Source organism: Rhipicephalus sanguineus, chromosome 5, assembly GCF_013339695.2.
Source record: "Rhipicephalus sanguineus isolate Rsan-2018 chromosome 5, BIME_Rsan_1.4, whole genome shotgun sequence".
Classification (NCBI taxonomy): domain Eukaryota; kingdom Metazoa; phylum Arthropoda; class Arachnida; order Ixodida; family Ixodidae; genus Rhipicephalus; species Rhipicephalus sanguineus.
Window position 1 is genome coordinate 138,619,778 of NC_051180.1, and position 25,559 is coordinate 138,645,336.

Consider the following 25,559-nt stretch of genomic DNA (forward strand, 5'->3'; position numbering starts at 1 on the left):
GGACGCCCGATTTTCCGGACATGCTCAAAAATTCGGACGTCTTCGCGGCACCGTCACCAGCCCAATAGATGACAATGTATTAGATTGTCCGAAATTTCAGACGCTGAAACTATTCCGCATCCAATTTTTCGGACTCTCTGCCCCAATTGCAGGTCCGAAAGGCATTATTTGAAGCCCCCACCTGGGCGTCTGTCATCTCGTAGGTTCGAACCAGCGCTTTCGCGAGTTGATCCGTTTGCGACAATAGCAGAGTCTGAAAGTCAGCTTTGCCGTAATGCCGAAGCGTTATGTGGTGAAGCAGACCAAATATTCAAAGGGGCCGCTAGCACGGCGTCGTGCAGTGATGTCTTTACGGATAAGCAGCGGAAATGCACGGAGGTGTGATGGCAGCAGCTGGCAAATGCGCCAGTACGGCTTAATCACTGACAACCCTCACTATAAGCATCTTCAGTTAACTGCTCGGTAGTGCATGTGGCCTAGCGCAATTGCCTGCGTACTGCACGCATTTAATAGGCGAGAACCCAAACGCACCGCACCGCCATTCCTGCTGCCTCATGGTGCGAGACCGCTAAGTGCGCCGCACAGACGCGTTGCCTTCGTGGACGAAACCAGCTCGCTATTGCCGCGCCCGTGTGTGTTCAGGAACAAAGTGCGCATCACGAACCCTTTCATGATAAATGCATGCGTACGATACAGCAACAGTACCGTGACGGCGTCAGCTTAGTTGGCGATGTGCTGCACACAACTAGAAATGGTTGGCTTGACACGGCAGCAATGCTGCGTATCGGCGGAGATTCAGCCATGTGTGTGCGCACCGTTTACATGCGCACACGCATCGAGGAAAGCCGGACGAGTCGTCCGCTCTTCCGCCACAGTCCTTGTGTTCCACGTCATCGTTTCCAAATGCTCCATGCGAGAGAGCCGTAATCTATTCCGTGCTTTGCTGTTATCAGAGGTGCTCATCACTAGATGCATGCAAAAGTTGCGGTTGGCAGGTATGTAGTTAAGCGGGGTTCGCAGCAGGTACCGGATGTATTTGCGAGAGCCTGGGCATGCACCAAACTGCCTGATAATTGTACTGGGAGGCATTAAGGCTGTTTCGGACATGACTGTGGCGATTTGACTGCTTGGGCGGAATAAAAAGGCATGAATTTGTTTTTTCGGACTGCCCGATCTTTCGGACGATTTCGCGGTCCCTAGGGAGTCGGATGTTGACTGTATTTGGACCGACTGTACATTTGAATTTTTACAGTGACTGGTAGCTCTCTCAACGACTTTTAAGTGGTGCAGGCTCTTGAACTTACATTGCACCTTAACTTAATTACCTTATCTTTACGCCTTCAGAACATGTCCAGGTTGTTCTGTCTGGAAGCTGGGCAGGGAGTGGAACTCTGGAATGCTGAAGTTGGAGAATCCACGCTTCTGCTTCAGGTGACTGTTATACTATTTGCCAATGCTTACGCTGTATTGAATTGTATGCAGAAGTTTTACATTTATTTTCTGCTTTAGGATAACATTGTAATATGCACTGCGTGAACACTGTTTTTCATACGTAGTTTGCACCTTAACAATCACCAAGTTGTGTAAAGACCAGGAGCATTTAGCGTGATGTGAGGCATTAAAAATTTTTAGATACATTTAATGCTACGGTTAATAACTAAAATAGGAAAGGACTTCCTTTTTTCTTTTTGACATGATTATGTGCAAAAATACAAACGAATTGAAAAAAAAAAAAGGTGGTGGTATGCTGAGTACAAGCTTTACAACAATCAAGTTTTTGCGAAACTTCTTATAAACCTTGGCACCTTCTTAAGATATTCATGTTGTTAGAAATAACCCCTTCAGGTGTTCATTACGATGGGCTGTCGATAAATGTGTCAAATTTTTGAAACTTTATTCCAAGCCGTTCTATATTCTAGTACAAGAAAGACAAAGTGGTAGTGTGTTGAATTTTACATGTTTTAGTGATTTGTCATAATTTGGGTGTATTTAAACTGAAGTCTGTAACGTTATAGTTTTTCTATGTAAAAAGAATCAAATCCCAGGCTGGAACTATGTGCACAATTTATTATTGGTTGTATTCATTTTGAGCAAATGAAAATTGTACTTTTCCTCTTTATTTTTTCCAGCTGCTTGGTTACAGAGACATGGAGTGGTCCTGCAAAAAGCTCTTGGAAGCTAACATGGATGAACTATCAGTGTTAACTTTTGAGACTAAAGAAGGTCCACAAATGGTGAGACGTCTTCATGTTACTACCATTTATACTTGGCAAGTGCCCAGCCAAACTTTATATATTAATTGTGAGCAAAAAGAAGAATCTGGCATGGCATATTTTCAAGCATATACTAACCCACACAAAATGTACAGAAAACTTTGTGCTAAAATTGGGGCGCGAGTTATATGCAAATCTCGGCACGCAAGTTGATTTCACGGCACTGCTTCACAATGTATGTGAGGATTTTGTTTTTTCTTATGCTTTTTTTTTTCGGTGGTTTGTAGCTGGGGATGTAGGTTATATGCAAAAATTACGGTACTTGATTCAATTGTTGTTACAGCCAATTAATCAGAGTGTAACTGTGCTTCCGCTTTACACTGAAGCTCATTTCGTGGCGTCGGGTAGTGCCCATAAGTTTCCTTCATGTAAGGCTCGCACTGTGTAGAAAAGTGCGTGTCTTACATGAGCGAGTACAGTAATTGGGAGGAGGAGTCTGCGATTGGTGCTTGCCACGTTATGTAGTAAATTTGAGAACTTTTCTCTGTGGTAGGGTTAGCTGTTATTTCGTTAAGAAATTGTTCAGATTAGTAGTTTGCTGCACTAGTTGGTGATCCGTTTTCTTTTGGTGGCAATGAAAAATATGGGTTGTCAATTCGTTTGTTTTGTGGTGGGGGGGGGGGGGCTAGCTTGATCACTGGTGTATATTTAAAATCTACCGAAAAGGGGAAGGGGGTGGCTGGTGCCTGCTTGGGAAGGAGCGCTTGCTTGGGATTTTACAGTACATTGAAGTACATTGGTCGAAATTAATCAGGAGTCCCCACTTGAGGTGCTGCATAGTCATATCGTTTTGGCATGTAAAACTTCTGAAATTATTGTTGCTATTGTCACTGTTTTGCTGTGGAGTAGAAGGAATATTAGATGGAATTGTTGTCATGGCTATACGACAGTATAGTTTAACATCGAGCACTTAGTCAAGCGCATCTGTGTGTCAGCATTTACAAAGTTGGCTCAAATTAACCACTTTGAAGTGGCTTGCTAATAAGGAATTTTGTTACCGTACAGGACTTGGGCATGCATGTTGAAACAACCAACAACTGTATAGTATTGGGTCTGTATTGCCCTTTCTGGATGGTCAACAAGACCACTGTGGACATCGCTTACAAGGTTAGTGTAACGTTGCTATTCGTTGAGATCAAACATTTTTCATTCCTAAGTTGTCTGTGTACTAACTTATCTGCTAACGTAATGTCTTGAAATAGTGGTAGTTCTTGGTAATTATTTTTCATTCATTTTTGGAGGGAGGGTTTGATATGTCAAAGGCTGAAAAATTGACAAATAAGTGTGACAACGTGCGCGAAAATGGGTGTGAAAACTCATGTGGAGCGCTTGTGGTTCATGCTTGCGAGTGCAGTTTCTAACATGGGCACGGAAATCTGTTTGAAAATTGTGCAAGCTGAGAGATGGAAGATGAGATTGGTTGTTTAAATGGAATTTTGTTTCGGGCACGCGGGGCACGTTATTTGTGGCTCATAGTGGGTCAGTGTTGATGTGGCACAGTTCTTATACATGCTGATTTGCCACAACACTGTATCAATTTTGTAATCAAAACGTGAAACGAGCACTTTGATACGTATGAGAGGTGTCTGCTGACTGTAGGCTACACGAGCATTTAGGCTTAGCATATTGACTGGCATATTGATGACCATTCCGCAGTGCAACTGCCGTGTTTTGTTTTTCTTTTTCTCGAGAATACAGGCTATTGACGTCTGGCATTTCTTTCAAGTGAAGACACTATTTAGGGCGCGGTGCGTAAAGCATGCAATAGCTGTATGGTCAGCGGGCAGTTTATGACTTGCGGAGAAACACGGGGCAGGGAGAGAAAGTCTATGTATTATCACAAGTTTCAGATCAACAGCGATGGCCTTCTAGTTTAACGATAACAGGTCAGTGCAGCGTCCTTAATATTTTAGTTGTGCGAATCTAGAAACATTTCGACATAACAAAGTTTCGCTGCTGCTGCAAAGAAATACTGCGGCAAAAACTGAAACTGAAACTCGTGGTGCCAGCGGTTGAGCTAGACGTTGTTTTCGCCAACCCATTTTCAAATTGCACATTAAGAGCAACCGCCCAAATGAAGAGTCCTTTCCGGCAGCGGTTTAGAAAAATGCTCTCCTTGCCTCCAGAGCAAGGCAGATGGAGGTTATGCATGTAAATTAAGCCCAAGAACTCTAGTCCATCATATTGCTCAATCTACAATTGGCATAGCTTCATATTTTGCCCTGCCTGTGCCAATTTTGTGTTTTTGTTGTCACTGTGTCTCAAGTGACAAGCATGAGTAGCTGTAAAGGCGGTGGTACTAAACGCAACGAGCTTTCACTTGTCTTGCAAGTGATCACGATCTTTCACCGACGACGAGGCTAGTACATTTTAAGAGTCAAAAGGAAGTACGTTGTCACTGTTTTCGTGATATTACAGAGCCTGCTTTCCATGATCCAGAAGTCTAAAGCTATTATTGGACTCTATGAAGAATAGGATAAATCACCAGCAAAAGTAGTTGGGCTATTGAAAGCTTTTTGGTTGATTGCACTGTTGCAGTAAGTTTTAAGTAGCTGACCAACCTTTTAAGGCTGCTTGCACTTACCCACTGCATTGCTATTGTGGGAATTCAGGCATCCGCGCCAGTGGCTCGACGCCATCTTTCCTTGGAGAATTCTCGTGTCCCTCTCCTCTCGACCGGACGGGTGGCAGCTGGTCATAAATCGCCGTCACTTTGCTGCCACCCCGCCCTCGAAGGTTAAACACGGTGTCCGATTGGCCCAATTTTGGCGGGATTCGGACCTCGCTCGCGCTCGCCTAGAAGCGGGTGCGCGCGCGACGAGGTTCGGGAGAGACCACTTGGAGACCTCGAAGGGTGCGTAAGCGTTTTGGCCGCTCCGGCCAGCGGCGATCCTTTGTTCTTTGTTCTTCGCCGCCGGCCGGCGGTTACATCGTTTTGTCGGGGCTCCGGCCTCAGCGGGCGCGCGCTACCCTCCGCGATCTCGAAGTCCCGAGGTAGCGCCTCGCGATCGTGCACTGTATACGTTCTTTCAAGTGTTGCTTTGTCTGTTCTGTTTCTTCTGCTCCGGGGTGCGCGATCGCGGGAGCGCTGGCCGAAGGGTAGGTCGGCTCTCCAAACCTGGTTCTTTGTTTGCTTGTTTTATAGGTGTGCCATTCGCGGCCACATTTGGTAACTTGTATTAGCTAATCGGTGTCCTGTGCAATTATGTTACGTACGATTGGCTGTGTCGAATTATTGATCTCTTTGTAATCCCAGTAATAAATCGCTAATTTGGAGAGTGTCGCCTAGGGTCTCCCTCGCTGCGCGTGATGGCTCGCCGTCCCTTCGCGGTGACGGATCGAGTTCTCGCGCGCAGCAGTTCGAACGGTACACGGGCGCGGGACGAGCGAGGACGCGGCAACCTGCATGAAGCTCCCAGTGCTTGAACCTGTGGTGGTGCTTGGCACGACACCACATTCTGGCGCCCAACATGGGGCCAGTGGTACGACAGAGCGAGTCAGTTTGTGTGAGTGACTGCCACTACACGAACAACCATGGCAGCAGACGAGGCTGACATACAGCCGCTGTTCATGCTGTCACGGATGCTGCCAATAAGCAACAGTTCGAAGATGCGGTAACGGCTACTGCACTCTTAGATTCCTGCGGCGAACTTTAGCCAAAGGAAGTAGAAGTATAGCACAAAGCAGGGATATGAGCGGCTGGCTGCCGCCATGGGCACCCCTCCTGCAGCGATACGACTTACTGTTCGCTGCAGAGGGAGAACGAACAGCGTGTAGCGGACGCACTTACGCGTACGCTCGTTGTCTATGAGAAGAGTAACATTACTACTCAACTCACCTTGCCTGACGCCGAGCCCGAGAGCGACGTAACTGCTGCGACGCTCAATGTTATCAGGAGGGGTAACATTACTACTCATTCTGATAATTTGAAACTCAGCCTGAGAGCATATAGTAACTGCTACAATGCTCGACGGCGACGGTCCGAAACGAAGGGCGGACGAGCCACCTTCGCAGGACGAGAACGCTAGCCACTAGGACTGCGTCAGTTTAGTGGAAAGCTTGCTTAGCCGAAGGGAGTTGTCAGAGGCACAGCGGTCAGGATCTCTTTTGTAAATACTTTTGTAAGTCTTTGATGGGCTCCGGGAGCCCGGCGGTGCGGCTGCGGCGCACGTTGACGCAGCTGGTATTGCTGTTAGTGCGCGGCGCTCTGAAGCAGCTAGTAACGCTGTGAGCGCGTTTCCTCCTACTTCGATTCCTGCCCGCTGAGAACTGACCACTCCTTGCTAAGATAAATCCCCGCGAAGAAGGATACACATGAGTCCTTCAAAGCGGTGATTTCCCGCATGTTGGCACACATACTCGTGCATAAGCTCATTGAGATGTTCACATGATTCGAATATCCAAAGCAGTTTATAACGGACAATTCGTCCTGATTATCTATCGAAATCGTCATTGACTCCTGCGTAGCCTTCGGCATTAAGCGCAGGAGAACGACCACGTAATGTGCCCAGGCAAATCTCATTGAACGTGGGAACCGCAACATCAAGCACATGCTCGTTGAAATTGCAGGGACGCACAATTGCTCTCAGGGCTACTGTGAACACGCTCGACTGGCTTTACCCCCGCCACCCTCAATCTTTGAAGGAAGCTGCCATATGCCGTAGAACATACTCTACAGGAATGCAGCATGGCACTGGTTGCTTCGTCAGCACGCGCTGATTATGCAGCTGGGCTGCGCGCGAAGGTAACGGAGGCTTTGTGCAAAGCTTGACGGAACCTGAGCACTGCTCGTGCGGAGCAGAAAGCGCAGTATGACCGCTCTCATCAGGACTTCAGTAAAAAGTGGGCGATCTGGTGTTGAAGCGCAATCATGTCCTAAGCGATGCCAGTAAGAAATTCTCAGCTTCTCTGGCACCGAAGTGGATAGGACCGTACCGGGTAGGAGAGACTGTCTCTTCTCTCGTGTACATGCTGACGGACTTAATGCTAAGACCGATCGGCGGACCGGTGCATGTCTGTGATCTCAAACCCTACTATAACAGAGGGAACGAGTGGCCCGAGGGAAACGCTTCCCTGCGCACGCAGGCAGTGGCATCCGAAGGCACGGCTTGACGTGCAAGCTCAGTGCGACATTACAACTTGCGATCTCGGCAGAACTAACTCTGTCCAGTTCGTAGGGGCTTTATTGTGCGCGGTATCGGATGCGACGCTCCTCTGATATCTATAGCATGCAGCTAGCCTTCGAGAGTGAGCACGCACTTGCTTTTTCGGAGAGTAAGAGAGGGGCTAACTTATTGTTCGAGTCGCAGATCACCCATCGGCAGCATTTCAACAACAGCCAAGCCGGAACGACCGTTTTCGCCAGCAGATGCCCCATAGCCTGGCACTTCATCAAGCTGTCAACGCAAGCGTCTTACAGCAGGGAGCGGCGACACCAAAGCTACAGTGTTCTGCCAAAGCCTACAGCAGCAGCCAGAGTCAAGGCGAAATGAAAAAACAGCAAAACAGCTTCCGGTCCCGAATGGCCTCGGTGGAAAAGAATTCGCGGAACCACTGCACAGCCCGGCAAAGAGTTGCAGACCCGGCGACCGAACTACGGAGTGCACCCGCGGTACGAGCGTGGTATCCCGCTGCGCAGAACAGGGGTTGCAGCCGGCCAGCCGCCAGCGTCGGGGGAATTTCGACTCCGAACGCCTTAGAAGAAAAAGAGAAAGAAAGAGAACCAAGAGCGGGAGGAGCAGCAAAGACTATAGGAGAAACGAGAAAAGGGGGGGAACGATTCTACCCCCACCACAGGGCAACGACTGATGAGCGCCCAAGCCAACTCTCCTGCGTCGACACGACGCTCTCCTGGCGATGCGACCGACGCAAATCAAGGTGGCCTGCAGTCTGGCGTTGAAATCCATCCAGCCATGTGCCCCTTTCAACACCATGGGCCGCAAAATCTGAGCGAGCGAGCGACGCCAGAAGCAAGCCGAGCTGATTCCGACCGAGCTGCCTGGGTTCCTTACAACTGTCAAGTTCCTGACAGCTGTTCCTGACGACTGTCCCGACGGCTGTCCTGACAACTGTCTTCAACTGTCAAGCTGGCCTGCATTATCACTCACCGGCACCTTTTTCCGGCTCGCCAGGTGACTGCCCCTTCAGCGATAACGGTGATCTGCGTCTCCGTGCGGCTCCCTCATCGACACGGATTTCGCCGTGTTCCTGGTGGAGCCGCTAGCCCCCTCTTAAGCCCCAGGTGATGGCGATCCTTTTTTTGGCTAAAGGGTTCAATTAAGGAGGGGGGGATGTGGGGTTGCACACGCAACCCATTGTCTTCAACGCGGCGGCACCTCGGCTTCGCGCTACGTATGTACGCGCAGTGGCGAGGGGGGTTGCGTGGGAGAGGGCATGTGCCGCTCCCGCAGCCCTTCGCGCCCTGCTCCCTGGCCGAAGTCGAGATGCCCCGTTTTCCCTCCTTGCCCTTTTCTGGAGAGACTTCTCTCCAGACCCCGAGGAACGCGCGCCGCTTCCTTGGGGGTCCCCGGGTCTTCGGTCTTGGGAGATGTGACTGACCACATCGGACCCAAGCCGTGAGCACCACCGCCGCCATCAACCCCTGCAGCGCTCCGGCCGTGGAGTGCGAATCACCGCCCCGGACCGGAGTGCAAAAGCAGCCACGCGAGGTGAGATGAGCCTTTATCATTCCCTCGACGTGTGCTTGCCATTTTGTTGTTGTTTTCCCCAGTAGTGCGGAACACTCCGCCTCTGAGGTGTTAACTTGATGTGCTTGCTACTTATTGTTGCAATTGGCATCTGAGGTGAATAAACACCTTCAGTTGAAAGACTTGTCTCTGTCCCCACTGGCCTGAAACCCGCCGCGGTCGCAACTCAACGCGAACCGCGGGATAGGGGGTCACAGCTCTGACTGTTAGGGCTGCTGCGTAGCACTAGTAGCGAGTCACTACACTCCTCTAGTGCGCGGTGTGATCAAAAGACAGGACAGGTTCGCATGCGCGGCTTGTTGTGTTCATGCTTTTGTTTCACAAAAGTAACACCCCTATACTATCAACTCTTCAAAATTATGCGGGTGTTCTGTGATAAAAACAGACCTAAAGGCTTCTGTTGAATCAATGCATAGCAGCAACTGAAATTCCCGACACTGTGCCAGATCTTGCTAGACTCTGAAGAGATACTGCATGCGTGATGTCTCAAAACAAGAGCATGGCTACCACAAAGAAAGATGCTGCTATGCATACACGCGATTTTGAACCGAAGCTCTTTTATTTTTGTGGCGTGCGGCAGTTGTGTTCATTAGACTGAGTACAGAGCAAGTAGCTTTGTTTGGTGAACATAACATCAGATCAGCATCCCACAACTCTGGGCAACACCCCATGTTTTGATAAGAAGTCACAGCTGCAGAATATATGGCCGTTGTGAGGAGGACTTTGCTGACATAGCATCAGGTCATTATCATCGAATCTCATTTTAAAAAATAAATAGCTTTCTTTTTTTACATTATCCTCTTCAGGTGCAAATTATGATGTACTGTCTGCAACTGAGTCAAATTTGCACAATGTAATTCTAATGCACTTGGTGTTACATTCCAAGAAAGAATATGAAATAATAAGTTGTTTTGTGTGTTTTAGTAATTATCCATATTTTTCATGTATTTAAATATGTAATTATTCAGCAAGCATTCAGGTTCCATTTTTACATAAAAAGATGAAATCGTTGATTCGTAGTCCATGCACAATTTGCTTTTGCTTGTAATAATTGTCAAGAAAAGAAAAATAATACTTTTGACATTGGTCCTGAAACGCTGCACGTTGAACGACCAACCGAACATCGTAGTGCCTTCACAAAAATGATCAGCTGCACTCATATGCAGCGCATCAAGGTTAAGACACATTGACTATGCAGAAGGTTTAATTAATCCTATGCACAATTTATCATATTTACTCGCGTAATGAATCGACTTTCTTTTTTTTTTCAGAAAAGTCGTCGCCAGTTAGGGGGGAGGGTTCATTACGCGACAGAAAAGAATTGCGGGAGTTATAAGAGCTGAAATTTCGCATGACGGTGTTAAAAAGCTTGCTGCCCAACCGCTGTTGGCCTTGAAGTCAGTGGCAGGAATGCCTTGATTTCTAACCATGGCCCGCGCATGGATTTAAGTCATTTTGTGGGACACTGCGCATCCCTCACTACGGAGCCTCTTAACATATTCTAGAACTTGTCTCTCGACAAGAGGAAACTTTCCTTGATTTAGCTCGCGAAATGCGCGACGATCCTTTTTTGTAGCCCAAAGCTCTTCTCGTTTTCTCCAGTTACATACGCGCACCGGATCAACGCTGAAGTGTCGTCCAGCCGCACGATCTATGTTGCGACTCTTATTGCGTCGGTGTTTTGAGATATAATGCCGTGATTTAACGTTGTTTCGATCGTCAGCGGCACTGGCAATCACATCGAGATAAAATGAACAAATGCGCACATTAAAAATTTTTTTTTTTTTTTTTGGAAGACCAAAGTTGGGGGGTAGGTTCATTATACGAGTGGGTTCATTACGCGAGTAAATACCGTATCTGTCTCTCTCTTGGTGACTGGTCCAAAGAACTGGTGAAAACAAGTTGGTTCCACTTACATGGACATTGCACCTCAAGGGGTTGTTACATATGTTGCGACACCTTCCATGTGAAAAAAATGTTGGTGACTATACTTTGCATAAAAGGTAGAATTTCGGTACAATGAAGTTTTGATGTAGCGAAATAAATTGCTGATATTGCCAACTTAGTTATATGCAGGTTTAACTGTATATTACAACAAACTTAGTTTTGGCAATCCTTGGGAGCATTGCCATTTGTCATTGCAATTCACAAATATGAGCCTTCAACTTCGCTATCAGCTTGGGGTTTGTTTGAAGGAGTACACGCTCACTATATAACAGAACACTTAAATGGTGAAGTATGTGTCAGGATAACATGGAGCAAACTGTACAAAATAGAATCTGAGGCAATGAAATCCATTGCCTGTTCAAGCACCATAAAATACTTGCAATACGTCACCCTGTCATGTGGAGGATATGGAAGGTACCACTGTTCTATCAAGGAAGCCAGCATTAGCGATTACATACAAGTTAAGAGGGCAAACAAATGTATGGGTGCTGCCATTTTGTATTCACTTTAGAATTGTCCAGCGGAGCCTGGGTAAAGTTCAGGCTGTAAAAGATGATGGGCTACTGAATTCGTTACGAAGCTAAGTAAGTACTATGACTGAGCATTGATGTTTAATGGCAATTACACGACAGCAACACTCGCCTACCATCTCAAGTCTTTAACTGATGAGTAAGCTTAAGTTCCTCTAACTCTGCACCACTGCTGCTTTTGCTAAGTAGTGCCAACGCTTGATGCGCATCGCTGTCTGCTGATTTGTCGCTTACACTAATTTCACTTCTGGGATATCCGCTTCCACTGCTGCTCACTGCCGCACGCCGCTCTTATCTCTGTGCTGCAGTACCAGATGCAATTGGGTACCAAGATCGTCTAATAAAACACTTGCCTTTGTTGACTGCACGCTGAATCTGCACGCTTTCCTGTCATATGCATTGTAGCCAGCGTGCATAACTGCAAGGGGCATCCCAATACGCTGTTGCTTCTGCATGAAACCAGAAGCCAATTCTATTTTACACCGGAAGCTGCAACTACGAGTGAGAGAAAAAAGTGGAGGAGAGTGTTAGACCCTTTTCATAATCTGCAAGTATACTTCCCTGTGCTGCACATTTATCAACTAATGGCAACAACTGTTGTGCTTCAAGTGGAGAAAAGTTCTTGTGGAGTTGCACGTGGAGTTGCACGTGCTGGGGCTTGTCTATTATATGTGCTTATATCAAGAGAGCCGAGCCTACGTTTTCCGCGTCATAGCGCAAGCAAACTGCGCTTGAACAGCTGTTTGCAGAAGTGAATAGCCGCCATTAGTTGGGCTAACTGAATCGCAGGAAAGCTAGCTTTACAATTATGAAAAGGGTCTATTATAGGACTTTGAAGGGTCAAATCAGAGTCTGCGTCTTATCTGCTGGTAAATTCTGTAGCAAAGAAATACTTCTAATCCGAGAGAGCAGCCGCTGGATAAGAAAAACACTAAAGCCTCTTGAAACATGTCAGAAGGGCAGTTGTGACATGAGTTACTCATGCAACAGCTGTCTTTTAAAGCTATACCACATTGCTAAACCGTGAATACTACACTCTGTTACCTGTTCCTCATACATAAAGACAAATGCACTTCAAGTGACTGAAACTGCGGTGAAGAAATGGTCAGGACATATGAAGTCGAGAGTCGGACGGGAACCTGTCTGGCTGGGAAAAGACATGAGGACAATTAAAATAAGCACTGACCATAAATGTTCACATAAAAGCAAGACGCTTCGACTCCTGCACGGGAGCCTTCTTCACAAATGAAAAAAAATTTTTAGGCTACCGACCAGGAGCCGAAATGTCTTGCTTTTATGTGTACATTTGTGGTTAGTGTTTTTTTTAAAATTGTCCTCATAGTTAAGGCATAGTGCACTGAAAAGATCTATGGTGTTGCATCAGCGTAGGACAGAAAAGTAGCCTGTGCTGCTTTTACATGTGTGGCAACGCAGCAATTGCAATCAAAATGATCTACCCCATATTACCCCACCCACCGTAGGTCGTTGTATCGAATCCCAGCCGCCGTGGCCACCGCACTTCGATAAAAGCAAAATGCTAGAGGTCCATATACCTAAATTGTAAGTGCACATTAAAGAGCACCAGGTGGTATCAATTTCCAGAGCGCCCCGCTAAGGCATTTCTCATAATCCTATTGTGCTTTTGGGATGTAAAGCCCCTAACAGTCTCATATTGTTATACCCCCCTGTAGCATGGCCTACATTAAGGTAAAGTTTCCTTATTTGTTAAACAAAACTTGAAATGCTATTTAATTGCTTTTTGTGCTTTACTTAACTGCTGCTTCTTGAAGAAATACTTGCTGAAACCGACACATTACCAACGTTTAACCAAATTGACAATTACCTAAATGAAGTTTTTGTAGAGGGTGGACTATGAATTTACCTATGTTATGTACAGTCGCACCCAACATGAGTTGCGACATGCTACCCATGGTTAAAGCAATGCCAGCATTACACGGTGGCGCCGACATAGAAAACGATCAGCGATGTGAGCACAGTTTTGACTGCTGGTATTTTAAAACCAGTTTCCCCTTCGCCAGTGTTACAGTATAGGCTTGGGGGCCTTTTCAACTATTACACTCGCACACACGTACGTACATACATACATACATACATACATACATACATACATACATACATACATACATACATACATACATACATACATACATACATACATACATGTTAGAAAAATAGGTTTGCAGCGTATTCCTGTCATACAGGACACATTCTGATATAACATTACTAGTGATGCAGGCCTACGTGCATTTCTTCTTCCACAACTCAATGAAAATCGCTTGACGCACACTAGTTCTATGCGGCATTATGTACCGAACTTTGTAGGAGTGCTATAGACAGCGCGGTGACTAATGTGCCTGCTATGTTGCCAGCTGAGTTAACAAACTCATTGAGAGCTCATGGCGGCTCTGTGATCAGTTACTGTGCTTAATAAAAGCAACAGTGGCCAACCAACATAGACATACTTGTTTGTACGAACTAGTTTGTATGCAGGAAGTAGACACGTCGTGATACTGTAATTCACTGGCCTGTCCAATCTTTGCGGTCGGAGTAGGATGCCACATGCACATGAATAAACATTTATGCCACGACTGGCATTTTGAGCGTTACTGTCGCATCAAGATATAATGGAAACATTTCCAAATCCTTAAATACATGAGTCTCGTATTATTATTTTTTTTTTGTAATCGAGAAGTGTGTGGTAGCATTTTTGAAGATGGTGTCTACCTGGACCTCTACAGCCCACTTCCTGTTATTTCTGAGTTTAACTACCGTATTTACTCGCATACTACCAACACTGTTCAATATTAACAGCTAGCGCTGGCCATTCTTGGTAAACGATATCTGTGTTGGCTATCTGCAGTTATCTTGATTTAATCTTAATTCGTTGATTGAGTTTCCTACCAGTTTCACAACCTTGAAAATGTCTCTCAATAACCTTATCAAGTGCATCCGCTTGAACACTAACGTGTTTAATTTAAGAGTGCGCCTGAACCTTGCTACTTGAAACATCTGTACGATGCATTATAAATTTACCATTCACTTAGGCTGTCTATTTTTATAGTGCGTTAGGTTTGGCTAATGTTCGTGCTTTGCCAAGCTCTTAAAAGTTGTGCCTGTTTTGCGCGTCCAATCAGAGGATTATGATCGAACTTCCCGCCATCCAAGAGAGGAAGCGATCGCATCACCAAGTCAATAAATACGACAGCCCGTACATTAAAGGGAGCAATGTTCCCACTAAAGTCTTTAAGAGGCTCGTAAGTATTTGCTGTGTAGCCATCTATGGCAAGTATTAGTGTCTTTAAAAGGCTCGTAAGTAGCCATCTTGTGAATACCCATGGTAAGTATTGAGCTGCTTAGCCATGGGTTAAATTCCCAGCTGCCGCAGCCTCGTTTTTACTGGGCGTAATGCAGTGACACTTGTGTACTGTGCTTCGGGCATGTTTGAAATCTGAATCTTCTCTCGATATTCGGTTAGCCTGTTAATTTGTAGAAGTCTGCTGCGCTAACATTTGCTGCCACTCGATACATTCCGCTCTCTAACCCTTTCAAACGCCACCTATGAAGCGCCTGTAAATGCGTCAAATCGATACAATGTTATTTCAAAGCACTCGATATTATATTGCAACAAAAATAATGTCGTAATACATTCATTTATGTTTGTTACAGCAATATTTCCTAATTGCTTTGTAATTAAATATCTACTCATTCTGAAGCCATTCATGTTCTGTTTTTTCATAAATAGAATGAAATCTCAGTCTAGAAATATAGTGCAAATTCGTTGTCGGTTATGTCCATGTTGAACAAAGAAAAATTATACTTTTGATGTGGATCGTGGGAAGCGGCACGTCGAATGACTCGTCGAATGTGGTAGTTCATTCAGCAAAATAATCGTATGCAAAAGTACACTGCGAAATGAAGTTAAATGAAGACAAATTTATTATGCAGGAGGTTCAATTCATCCAAAGCTCAATGTATCGTGCTCTTTCTTAGCCCCTAGTCATTACAAATTGCAAAAACAATTGGTGTACACAATTGTGTACGTAGCATGTCAAAGGGTTAATGATGCTTTGCCATGAAAAGAAAACGTAACGCCTGATGTTTTGATCGAGTGCTATGTCAGAGTTTTCACCTTCTTTTCTCATTGTTGCCACAGGTAACCGTGTGCCTTATGATTTAATTAAGGTGTCTTAGCATCAAAGTCATTGTTGCACAAGGATGCCTTCGCAGCACGCAAAAACAGTTTAACCCCTAAACAGCGTTTGTCCTCTGTCCCTGCTTTTCATGCGTTTCCATCATTCCACGCTGATTTAAAAGTATACATAAACCTCTCACTGTGCTTTGTGACTAACTGCTGCTTCTTTCATTAACACTTTGCTAGCCTGGAGAAGACAGACGTATGTCTCTAATACCGCAATCGTCTTTTGAAACGGAACTGAGTCCAGGAAAGGTACAACGTAAATGCCCGCATGGATGTTAAATATTATTAGCACATACATGCACAAATTTCTACTATTCTTGCTTGCGTCGTTGGCACCTGAATGGCATGCTTGGCCTTTTTTTTTCTTTTTTAGTACGCAAATGGCATGATGGGTGCACCTGCCTGCACAGAGCTTGCACTATTTGAGATATATTATACATATGTGCACACTAAGTGTTACCTATGTCACACTGTTAAATGTTTTGTTCTTTAATGCATGTACTACAAGTGGCAATCACCACCACTTGGTAGCTAAATATTTTAGTACTTTCATTTCATAGATGGGAAAACAGTCTCGTTCTTAAAGTGCCTGTACTTAATACTTCGGCAGAAGCATTGTTAGCGCTCTATGATTGGCATTATGTGGTGAGTTATTTTTATATATGTGGTTGCTGTTTTATGTTACATGCACACGTTGCTGTTTGCACGAGTTATTGTGCACGGTATTATACTTGAAATATGTGGTGTTCTTACCAAAATGTCATATGCATTGTACAACTTTTGCTGTCTTGTGTATTTGTCAAAATATAGGCTCTCAGTGCAGTTTTCATCTTTCACTTAATATAACTTGTGACATAATTTTTAAATGCTTTGAAATTATACTATATTTGCTGCGTTGTGACTACTAATTATGCGTAAAGAAATATATGCTGCAGTGCTTCATGTTCAATTTAGTTTAATGTGTGGAACACTGTTTCACATGGCTGACTACATTGAAAAGATCTGCGATGTTGTAGTATTTAGAGCAAACACTTTTACTACAGTCGCACATAGTAAGAAATATCTGCGGTTACATTCTATATTAGCTCCTTGTGCATAGTCAGCAGGTAGTTGCAGGAGATAGAATAGCTTAAGGCTCTATTTACTTCACTTTTTTGTCTTTTATCATAAGGCAAAATGTAATGTAGTATTGTGCATGTTGCTTTGAACATTGTAATCGCCTAGTAGTCTAACATTCTCACTTTTGTGGGTGTGACCAGACGGAAGATTCTGCGGGAATAAACCATCCTGCTAATTTCGATGGCCCAGTCCTGTTCTCCTACCGTTCCAAGACGCTGTTCACAAAGAAAAAGGTGGGATATGGCTGCGCTTACATTTGTACGCAGTTGTTGTGAATTAACCCTTTCCCTACCGAAGATGAGCTGTGAGCTCATCCACATGGTTTGTATTGCTCCTACTGAAGACGAGCTGGACTCATCAACGCTGGAAAGAAGCATTTGACGGAGCCACAATTAAGCTACTCTGATTCAATTTGCTGAGTTCTCTCTGGCATGAACAGATGGTGCAGCAAAAAATTTTAAAACATGCTCAAAGCATGCGTTTTAGTCAAGAAAGGGCTGGATTCTGGTAAACAGAGTTAGAAAACGGCGTCCTTCTAGGGCGCGAGCAGTGCATGCATGTCAGGTAACAAATACATTCAGAAAAAAAGTTATGAAAAAATGCTTGTTTGCCGAAGTTTTGTGGAATGAAATATTTCATTTCTCCTGCGAGTGGGGCAGCGACTACACTGAGCAGCGCATTTTTTTCTAAATCATCGGCTAGGGACGACGACCGCGTCTCAGCGTATCGGCATGCAGTGGACGCTGATGGATGTAAACAGACCCCCACCGGCACGTCCAAGGCTTTTTTCATGGGCTCCCTTGTCCCTGTGCATGATTTTTGAAATTTCAGAGAAATTTTCAGCACGGAAGGCTGGAGAGTTTAGGGCACTTTCTGTGGCGCAGTGCCCTGAATCCAATCCTCTGCATATCTTCAGAAAAATATCATGCTTCTATTTTGCGAGTAAAGCACCTTTTCATAGTATTTTTAGTGGTTTCAAGACATGTAGAATCAAATGGGCATATGAAAAGAACGGTATTTTTATATTGCTTTTGGCCAGAAAGCTCGGTAGGAAAAAGGTTAAAGGAAAATACACTATTCTTGTATACGGCTCCGGCAATCACAAAGCTTGTCCCACTAATTTCTGTAATTCCCCATGTATTATATATGCTGTGTTGAGTATGATAGCTCAAAATGCTGTTTTTAGCACAAGAAGCTCGATACAAAGCCTGTAGTTGCATTCTTGATATACAGAAGTGATGTTTTAGCTCTAAATAGTTCAAGAAGCAACTACTAATAAGCTACTATACTAAGAAGGCTCGCACTCGAATAACATTGCACTTGCTTTTATAAATACACTCTCAGTGATCAGAAATTAAAATGAATATTCTGTTTTATTTTTTTTGATGCAGAGCTGTGTTTGGCAAACACAGGGTTAAAAGGATGGAGTTAGCTGGTACAATACACACAGTGCAAGTGGTATCTCTGTCAATAATTAATTTGCAACCTTTCACTTTAATATCAAGCTGCTATTTTCCCAAGAGTGAACAGCATTGGCTAGGACTAGCTAAATGCTTGCTTATAAGTGAGGAATACATGGCATTCCAAAGTAACGAAGGCCCTACCTGGCGAGCTTCTGTGAAGCATTCAAAACAAAAGAAAGGGAATTTTAAGGGCGTGTTTTTCTTTGTTAGATGCAACCTAAATGAGAACGAACAGACAATTAAGCCAAGGCAAGTATAGGGAACCTTATTTGTGCTAATTATGTTTTAAATGTGAAGAAAGTGCACAAAAACAGCACCTGCCGCTGGCAGGGATTGAACCTGCAACCTTCGGATAATGGTCATAACTACCGTATTTTCCGGTGTATAAGTCGCACCTTTGTATAAGACGCACCCCCTACTTTTTACGACTTTCGAAAGAAAAAATGATATATAAGACGCACCTTAACTCAGTCGACATGATAAAATGACAATGACCCACGCAGAGTACATTGATTGCGAAATGCGTAGTCACGCACGGCACTGAATATCTGTAAGCAGCAGTTTTATTAAGGCGCAGAAAACCACTATTTATTCTACTGGATTTGAAGCCACATCCTCCGGCGCACTGTCAAAAGTTCTTCCGCTTCGGTTGGCAGCATCGCTGGGTTGCCGTCATCAGCCTCTGAGTAACTTTTACGCAGCATTGTAAGGACCTTGAAGCACATCGTTGGCACTGCCTGTACTATGGTGGCTACCATACCTTTAGGTCATTATCGGACTTGGTGAGAACACATAAACAACGAACGCGCCGCACGGTTATCACACGATCGTCGGATACCACCTACACACGCATACAAAACGTAAATGGCGACCGGAAGCCGGAAGCTGCGACTACTGCTGGACTGCAGCGATATGGTGGCTAGAGGGGGAGGTGTCAGCATCGGCCGGGCTGCGCCGTGCAAGCCGGTGAAGCACATTTTCATGACGCCGACAGGTGGCGCGCTCGTCGTCTCCGAGATGCCTAGAGCGAGGTCTGGCGAAGTGGTCTCGTGGATTCTCTCCGGCAAAGTGCGTGTTATGTCACCTGTTGCTTCGCCTGCTCGGCTTTTGTTTGTGCGTATTGGTGCCTGATGGCCAAATGCGTTGCCGTAGCCAACGGCGCTTCGCGGGAAACCGGAATTTCCTAGTCAGCGAACGCGTCTATGGCACCCTGTCTACTAAAGCGAGAAACGCATGTTGCGTTTTTCGCGACCGGGAAACGTAGTACGTATGTCGCGGTTTTTGCGAGCGAGAAAAGCATGTCACGTTTTTCGAGACCGATAAACGTATGCCGCATTGTTCGCGAGCGACAAACGCATGTCGCGTTTTCTCGCGAGCGAAAAAGATAATTGTGCGGCGAACGCCGGTGTTGCTGCCGATCTCGTGAGCGCACAACATTTTCTGTCGTGAAGTTGTGTCGTTCCGTCGATAGATTATCCGTCGCCGTCACCGGACCAGAGGACGCGTGCCTTGGTTACTTTATGTGATCGACCGAGCCTCGCAAGAAAGCCGAAAAGCGTCCGCTACATTGCGCCGACGGCTCACCTGCGGGTTTGTTGTTTTCATGTGCTGACGCTACGTGATGGCAAAACTGCAGAGACAGCAGAGACATTGTTTCGCCCCTGGATCCACTACGGGATAGGTCTCGGACAGGAAAACAAGATAGAAATTAAGGTCTCTCTCATCGCAGTTATCACGCGCCGATGATGAACGTCGACCGTTGGGAACGTTCCATTCCACGAGCTGATAAGCCGCTGGACAAGAACAGCGTTGTCTGTGAACTTCACTTCGACGAGAGGTTTATATTTCGCAGCTACACGCATGTGATAACGGTGACACAGTGGAAATTCCCCGTGGTCGCCCTTCCCTAACACCAGATGCGGTTCCAGCTTTGTTCCCCAACGTCGCTGCGTACCTTTCCAAGAAGTTGCCAGCGAAACGGGGGGCAATAGCCCCCGCAAACGACCACCCACTGCATAAGCCGAGGTGCGGTGTTTTCCTATCGTTACACTCCACACAAAGCTTCAGCAGTACAAGCAATTACCAAAGCTCTTGATGGGCCAGCTTCATTGATATGTTTGCCTAATCTCGAAAATTATTTGGTTATATGGTGCGCCGTAAGAAGTCGTGAACGGAAAACGCGCCTCGCGTCCGTACCAAGCGCGCGGATGATATCTCGGAGCCGACAGACGCGCCCGAGGACGCGCCCATGCGGCGGCGCTGCTGTCGGCACCGAGATGCCTCCCGCGCCGTCGCATCGTCATGAAAAAATGCTTCGTCTCCGGCGCGCCGTTGCTCACACCTCCCCCTCTAGCCACCATAGCAGCGATGTCTCACACGGAAACTGATGATGATGATAATGAAGTGGTACTTTCGCTTTTGTAACTGATATTGTGGGCGCTACAACGTTACAATGGACCGTTGTGGTGCTCTTTATTTATTGCCTCAGTTCTGTGGGTTTAGTTCTTCGTTTAAGAACAAACAATTCAAACAGTACAATGGGGCACGCGACAGTGGTGGCTTTTATTGCGGCCGTAATCTCCGTGGTCGCCGCGCTGCTTGAACAGCAAGTAGCTGACATCTAAGATCGCAGCCGCTTCATTGTTACAACAAAATTAGATATATTTTTACGAATGCTCTCTAGCTCTGTTTATCGTACTCGTAAATTAAATATAAACAAATTGGTCTCGCAGAATCACGTGACTTTTTGCGTATATAAGACGCACCGTTGTATAAGACGCACCAGCGAAAATCTAGGAAAAAAGGTGCGTCTTATACACCGGAAAATACGGTAAATGAGCTATGGCAGCGGTAGTCCTCGCGTCCACTTTTATCGGGTATATCTGTGCATTTAAACCTGGGAGTGTTAGTCAGCGCCGCTCGTAGCCATAATGGCAAGTGTGGAACACTTTTTTTTTTTTCTGGCATCATGTTGCACATGATCTTTTTACAAACTGGCAGCTGACCAATAATTCCTTGCATACTACCTGAAGGAATCTTTTCGTCCGCTTTAATTTCTTCACATTTATAACATAATTGCAACAAATCTCGTCCCCTATACTTGCCTTGGCTTAATTGTCTGTTTGTTCTCATTGAGGTTGCGTGTGACAAAGCATGCAAAAGTACCTAGTTGCTGGGCTGGATGACTCGGTTGGAAAGAGAAGTAACGAAAGCCGTCTTCTGTTTTGGCAGGCTGCCATCAAGATCTTCAACTCCGAGTGGTCTGAGCGATTTTCTCTAGATGCTGTTGGAAGCTCGGGAACCATAATTGCCAAATCCAAGGATGGCTACTCCTACCTGGTGCGTACATTGTGTGCTCCGAAGAATTAGGCGCCGTTCGAAACCCTGCATTGCACTGTGCTTTGGCAGCAGAGTGCAAGTGTAACATCTCCATAAGCAAATCTGAAAGAGTATTCATTTGCTAATGCACATAACATTTGTTTTTCTGTTTCAGCTGAGTGTTGGGATTACACTGAGTGCCACTGGCCTGACAAGAATCGTCACCTTCACGCCATACTACCTCGTTCTAAACAATTGCAAGGTATGTTTTTGTTGGGGTTTATGTGGCAAGAATAACCTTTAATCAAGCAAATGCCATGTGTGGGGTCTTGGTACAATGTTTGAATTAATTAATTAATTAATTAATTAATTAAAAAAAAGCTTTATTTCTCATTGAACAGTGGAGGAGCGTAATGAAAGAGAGCTGGAAAAAATTACTTGATAACCCTCATTCCTTACTGAGTCCTGAGTCTCTTACATGGTTTTTTTTTTTTTTTCGTTATGAATAATGTGTCATATGTGACAAGTTGTAAGAAGCTAGTACATTTCTTTTGTAATTTACAGAATACCTTTAAACAAATTTGTTAGCAAGCAAGCCAATGAGCCTTGTGCTTCATTTGCAGAAGAAATGAACATATTGTGCTTAATTTCTGAAGATGAACATATCAGCTGGTGCTGATATGCTCATCAACTGTAGGGGCAACCGACATGAACATATCAGTTGCCCCTATTCAATCTTCTCTTGACAAGCAACCCTTAGCATCGGCAGTGCATTGGGAATTGTAGGGGCAGTTGAGACGGTATGTGGGAAAGCTCAGGTGTGGTGATTTGCGCAGTGTCAAGTGCACATTTCTTAGCCATTTAAAAGACATCCTTCAAAAGTTTCTAGTTCACCTATGCCACTTGTTCACTTGTGTCTCTCATTGCGAATTATCATTGCATAATGCGCTTTTGAAAGCTTGCTTGAAATGTTTCTTTACGATCTTAACTGCTGCACTGGATGTCATGACACTTATGTGTATTACATGATGGCATTTATTACTCTTTTCAGACTGCCGTCGAGATCAAGGAGTATGCGGAAAATTCTGTGTGGATGAAAATACTGCCTGGTGCTGTAAGTACAACAGTGCTGTGTCAAGAACATCTTAAAGTGCTAGTCATAAATACACCCCCGCTATTTAATAAGTATTACTATTTTCTTTCACCGGATACCTATGGTAAATGTAGGTACATGCTGTAATGAAATGCAAGCACAAGAAAACACACTAGAAGGGAAATTTTATTTTTCAAGTTTGCCACTCTGTATGACTGCACGGATGAATTCAGCCTTAGTTTTCATGCCAAAGTGGTCTTAACACTTGCCTATGTCACAATCATACAGCTCAATTTCAAGTAATCTGGGACTCGTTGGGACTCGTTGGGACTTCAAACATTTTAACAGTGTGTGCTAGGGCCTGCATAATCCTTTATGGGTAAAAATGAATTGTTTCCTAAGGAAGCCAAACACTTAGCATAGCATGTTTGAGAAGATATTATTGCATCGGTGTGTCCAAAACACTAGAAAATTCTTTGAAACCTATGAGCAAGTGAGCGGAATAATTTTCAGGAAATTTTATTGAGTCAATGTGATAAAAATGCGAAACGGTACCTTGAAATCTGTGATGTCTGACGTTCCAGCATGAAATCGAAAACTGAAACTTTGTGACTTTCTTTTCCTCTTTTAAAGATAAACCCGTGATGGAGAAATGATTATTTGTAGAGTTCTCTAATAATTTTATCAGTCGAAACTGATTTAGTGTTTAAGAGCCACTACCGCAGTGCCTCTTGTGTCTCGCATTGCACTGATAGGTCAAACCCCACAATTTTGATTTTGATATTATTATGAATGCAACCGCACACTTCCTTGAATGCTCCAACTTTGTTCTTCAAGATCAGTGAAGACAAATTATAATCGAAATCGCTGTATAATGTGCTGACGTGTTGCATTGTAATTTGCATTGGACAGTGCGTACCATTCTGGCCCAAAGAAGTGCAGAAGCTCGAGCTCTTGGCGAGGTATGCGGACACAGAAGAGTGCACGGTGCCCTTCTCGTGCAAGGAGACCAACTCCATTCTCCTCAGACTTGCAAACAAGGTAAGACCATATTCCATTGCAGAAATCATGACTGTATTGAATTTTTTTCGTCTTTCTGGCTTCGAACCTCTCATGGTTGAATTCTCTTCATCAAATGTGACCCCTGCACCCCCTGGTTGAATTTTTTCGTTCCGTATTTAAAATCTTCTGAGTGACGTATTGTGAAAGAAGTTTACCCGAATTTTTTCAGAGCAACCACGAAGCGATAAAAATTATTTTCCATGGGTATAGAGGCACTGCTCATTCAGGAATAATAAAAATAAAAGATGAGAAAGAACTCATATTATTAATAAAAAAGGCATGTCCATTAGAATAAATATGTTATACGGACTTGGCAAAATGCGCACACCAAGAAAGAAAATGTTCAGGTACGGTAGCATTGCTCATATGCGATGACACCTCTTGTACATACCAGCGCCTGCCTGTTAACAGCTGAAATCTCACCCCTGTGGGCAATAAGACAGTATAGAGTGGTTACTCTTTGAAAGATCAGAAACCAGACATCAGTTGCAAGTGCTAAAAATGGAAACTACCCACAAGACAAAATAAAACTTACCACTGTACGCACAGATGTGTGAGTGTTAGCTGATGTAAACAAACCTTGGATTGGGAACCAAAGGCCAACGGCACAAGAAAGAAATTCCATGCATCCCCGCAAGTGACAGCTCTTGCTGTAAAAGAAAAGCGTTGAAAACATGCCGCATTTTTCAAACATACAGGTGGAGAGTACAACTGTGCTGTGTTGTCATTTCTTGCCGTTTTTTCTTGCAGAAGGGCGGCTTGTACATGGCTTGCCAGGTTGGCGAGAGCGCAGCCGTCATGAGCTTCGGCGACTACGAAGACGGACTGTCGCCCGTCTTTCTGGTGAACCAGAGCAGCGTGGCACTGACCTACTGCCAGTAGTACGTAACGTTGCTTACTCTTATGTTCCCATTGTTGCCACAAGTGGCAACAATGTTTACTTTGTTTCAATTCGCACAGTAGTGGTGTGTTACTGAGCCAAACTAGAGTGTGATGCTTTACTTACACACTCTAAAAACAGATGCATCTTTAGGGGCCCGCAACAGTGATTGTTGGGTGATTCCACGTAAGATCGAACAATCGATGGCTGGTCGACCTCTCAAATTTATTTCAAAATTTTATATATTATTGCATGATGAGTGGAAAGAAGAGATCCGCAATTTGTTTTGCCACCAAAAATTTTTTCGAAGCACAGGAAATCAATAATGACGAAGAGGTGGAGTGGAGCGCTCATCCGCTCTGCTGTTTTGGCCAACTTTCGTTATGAATTGCACAAAATATATCAAAGCTAGGTAGCTGAAATTTCTTTAACTAAATATATGTATGTTTTTGCTTCTGCTCAGGTATTTTTAGTTTTGATGTGTAGTGTAGATGTTTTTATAAAAAACCTCAAAATTGACCCAGGAAACGTTATTTTCTTTACTTTGAAGGTCTTTATCTCAAAAAATCCTTGTAGCAGAGCAACAAAAATTGCGCATTATGTTCTTCGCATGGTTATCTACCACACTGCCGAATCTTATATTTATATAACTTTTCAGTAAAGAGATATGATCGGGCTAAGTTAAAGAAAACACCGGACAATGAAAATTTCTGACGACAATTTAAAAAAAAAACCATTTTTTATATTTCTTAAACTTTGTCCACTTATTCTCCTCCACGTCAGCTTTCATAATCATTGAAAACATGTTGCATAATATCGTTGCACTAATAGTTACGACCCCTCCAATGAGACCCTTAAGCAAGGATTGGCAATTCCGACTTCTTGCCCAGCAAGTGTATAAAATGCAGGCAGGATTGAATTTCTTTTTATTAAAAGGCCAGCAGGTAC

At 44.6% G+C, this 25,559-nt stretch overlaps 1 protein-coding gene across 1 annotated transcript in view; it reads left to right on the top strand.

Moving 5' to 3' along the window:
* Positions 1-25,559, top strand: part of LOC119394273 (intermembrane lipid transfer protein Vps13) — a 191,352-nt gene that overhangs the window by 103,639 nt on the left and 62,154 nt on the right. The window contains 10 exon segments of the mRNA XM_037661555.2: positions 1,345-1,431; positions 2,130-2,234; positions 3,279-3,380; positions 15,857-15,925; positions 16,936-17,028; positions 21,490-21,597; positions 21,752-21,838; positions 22,628-22,690; positions 23,582-23,710; positions 24,482-24,612. Coding sequence (XP_037517483.2) covers positions 1,345-1,431; positions 2,130-2,234; positions 3,279-3,380; positions 15,857-15,925; positions 16,936-17,028; positions 21,490-21,597; positions 21,752-21,838; positions 22,628-22,690; positions 23,582-23,710; positions 24,482-24,612 — 974 coding nt within the window.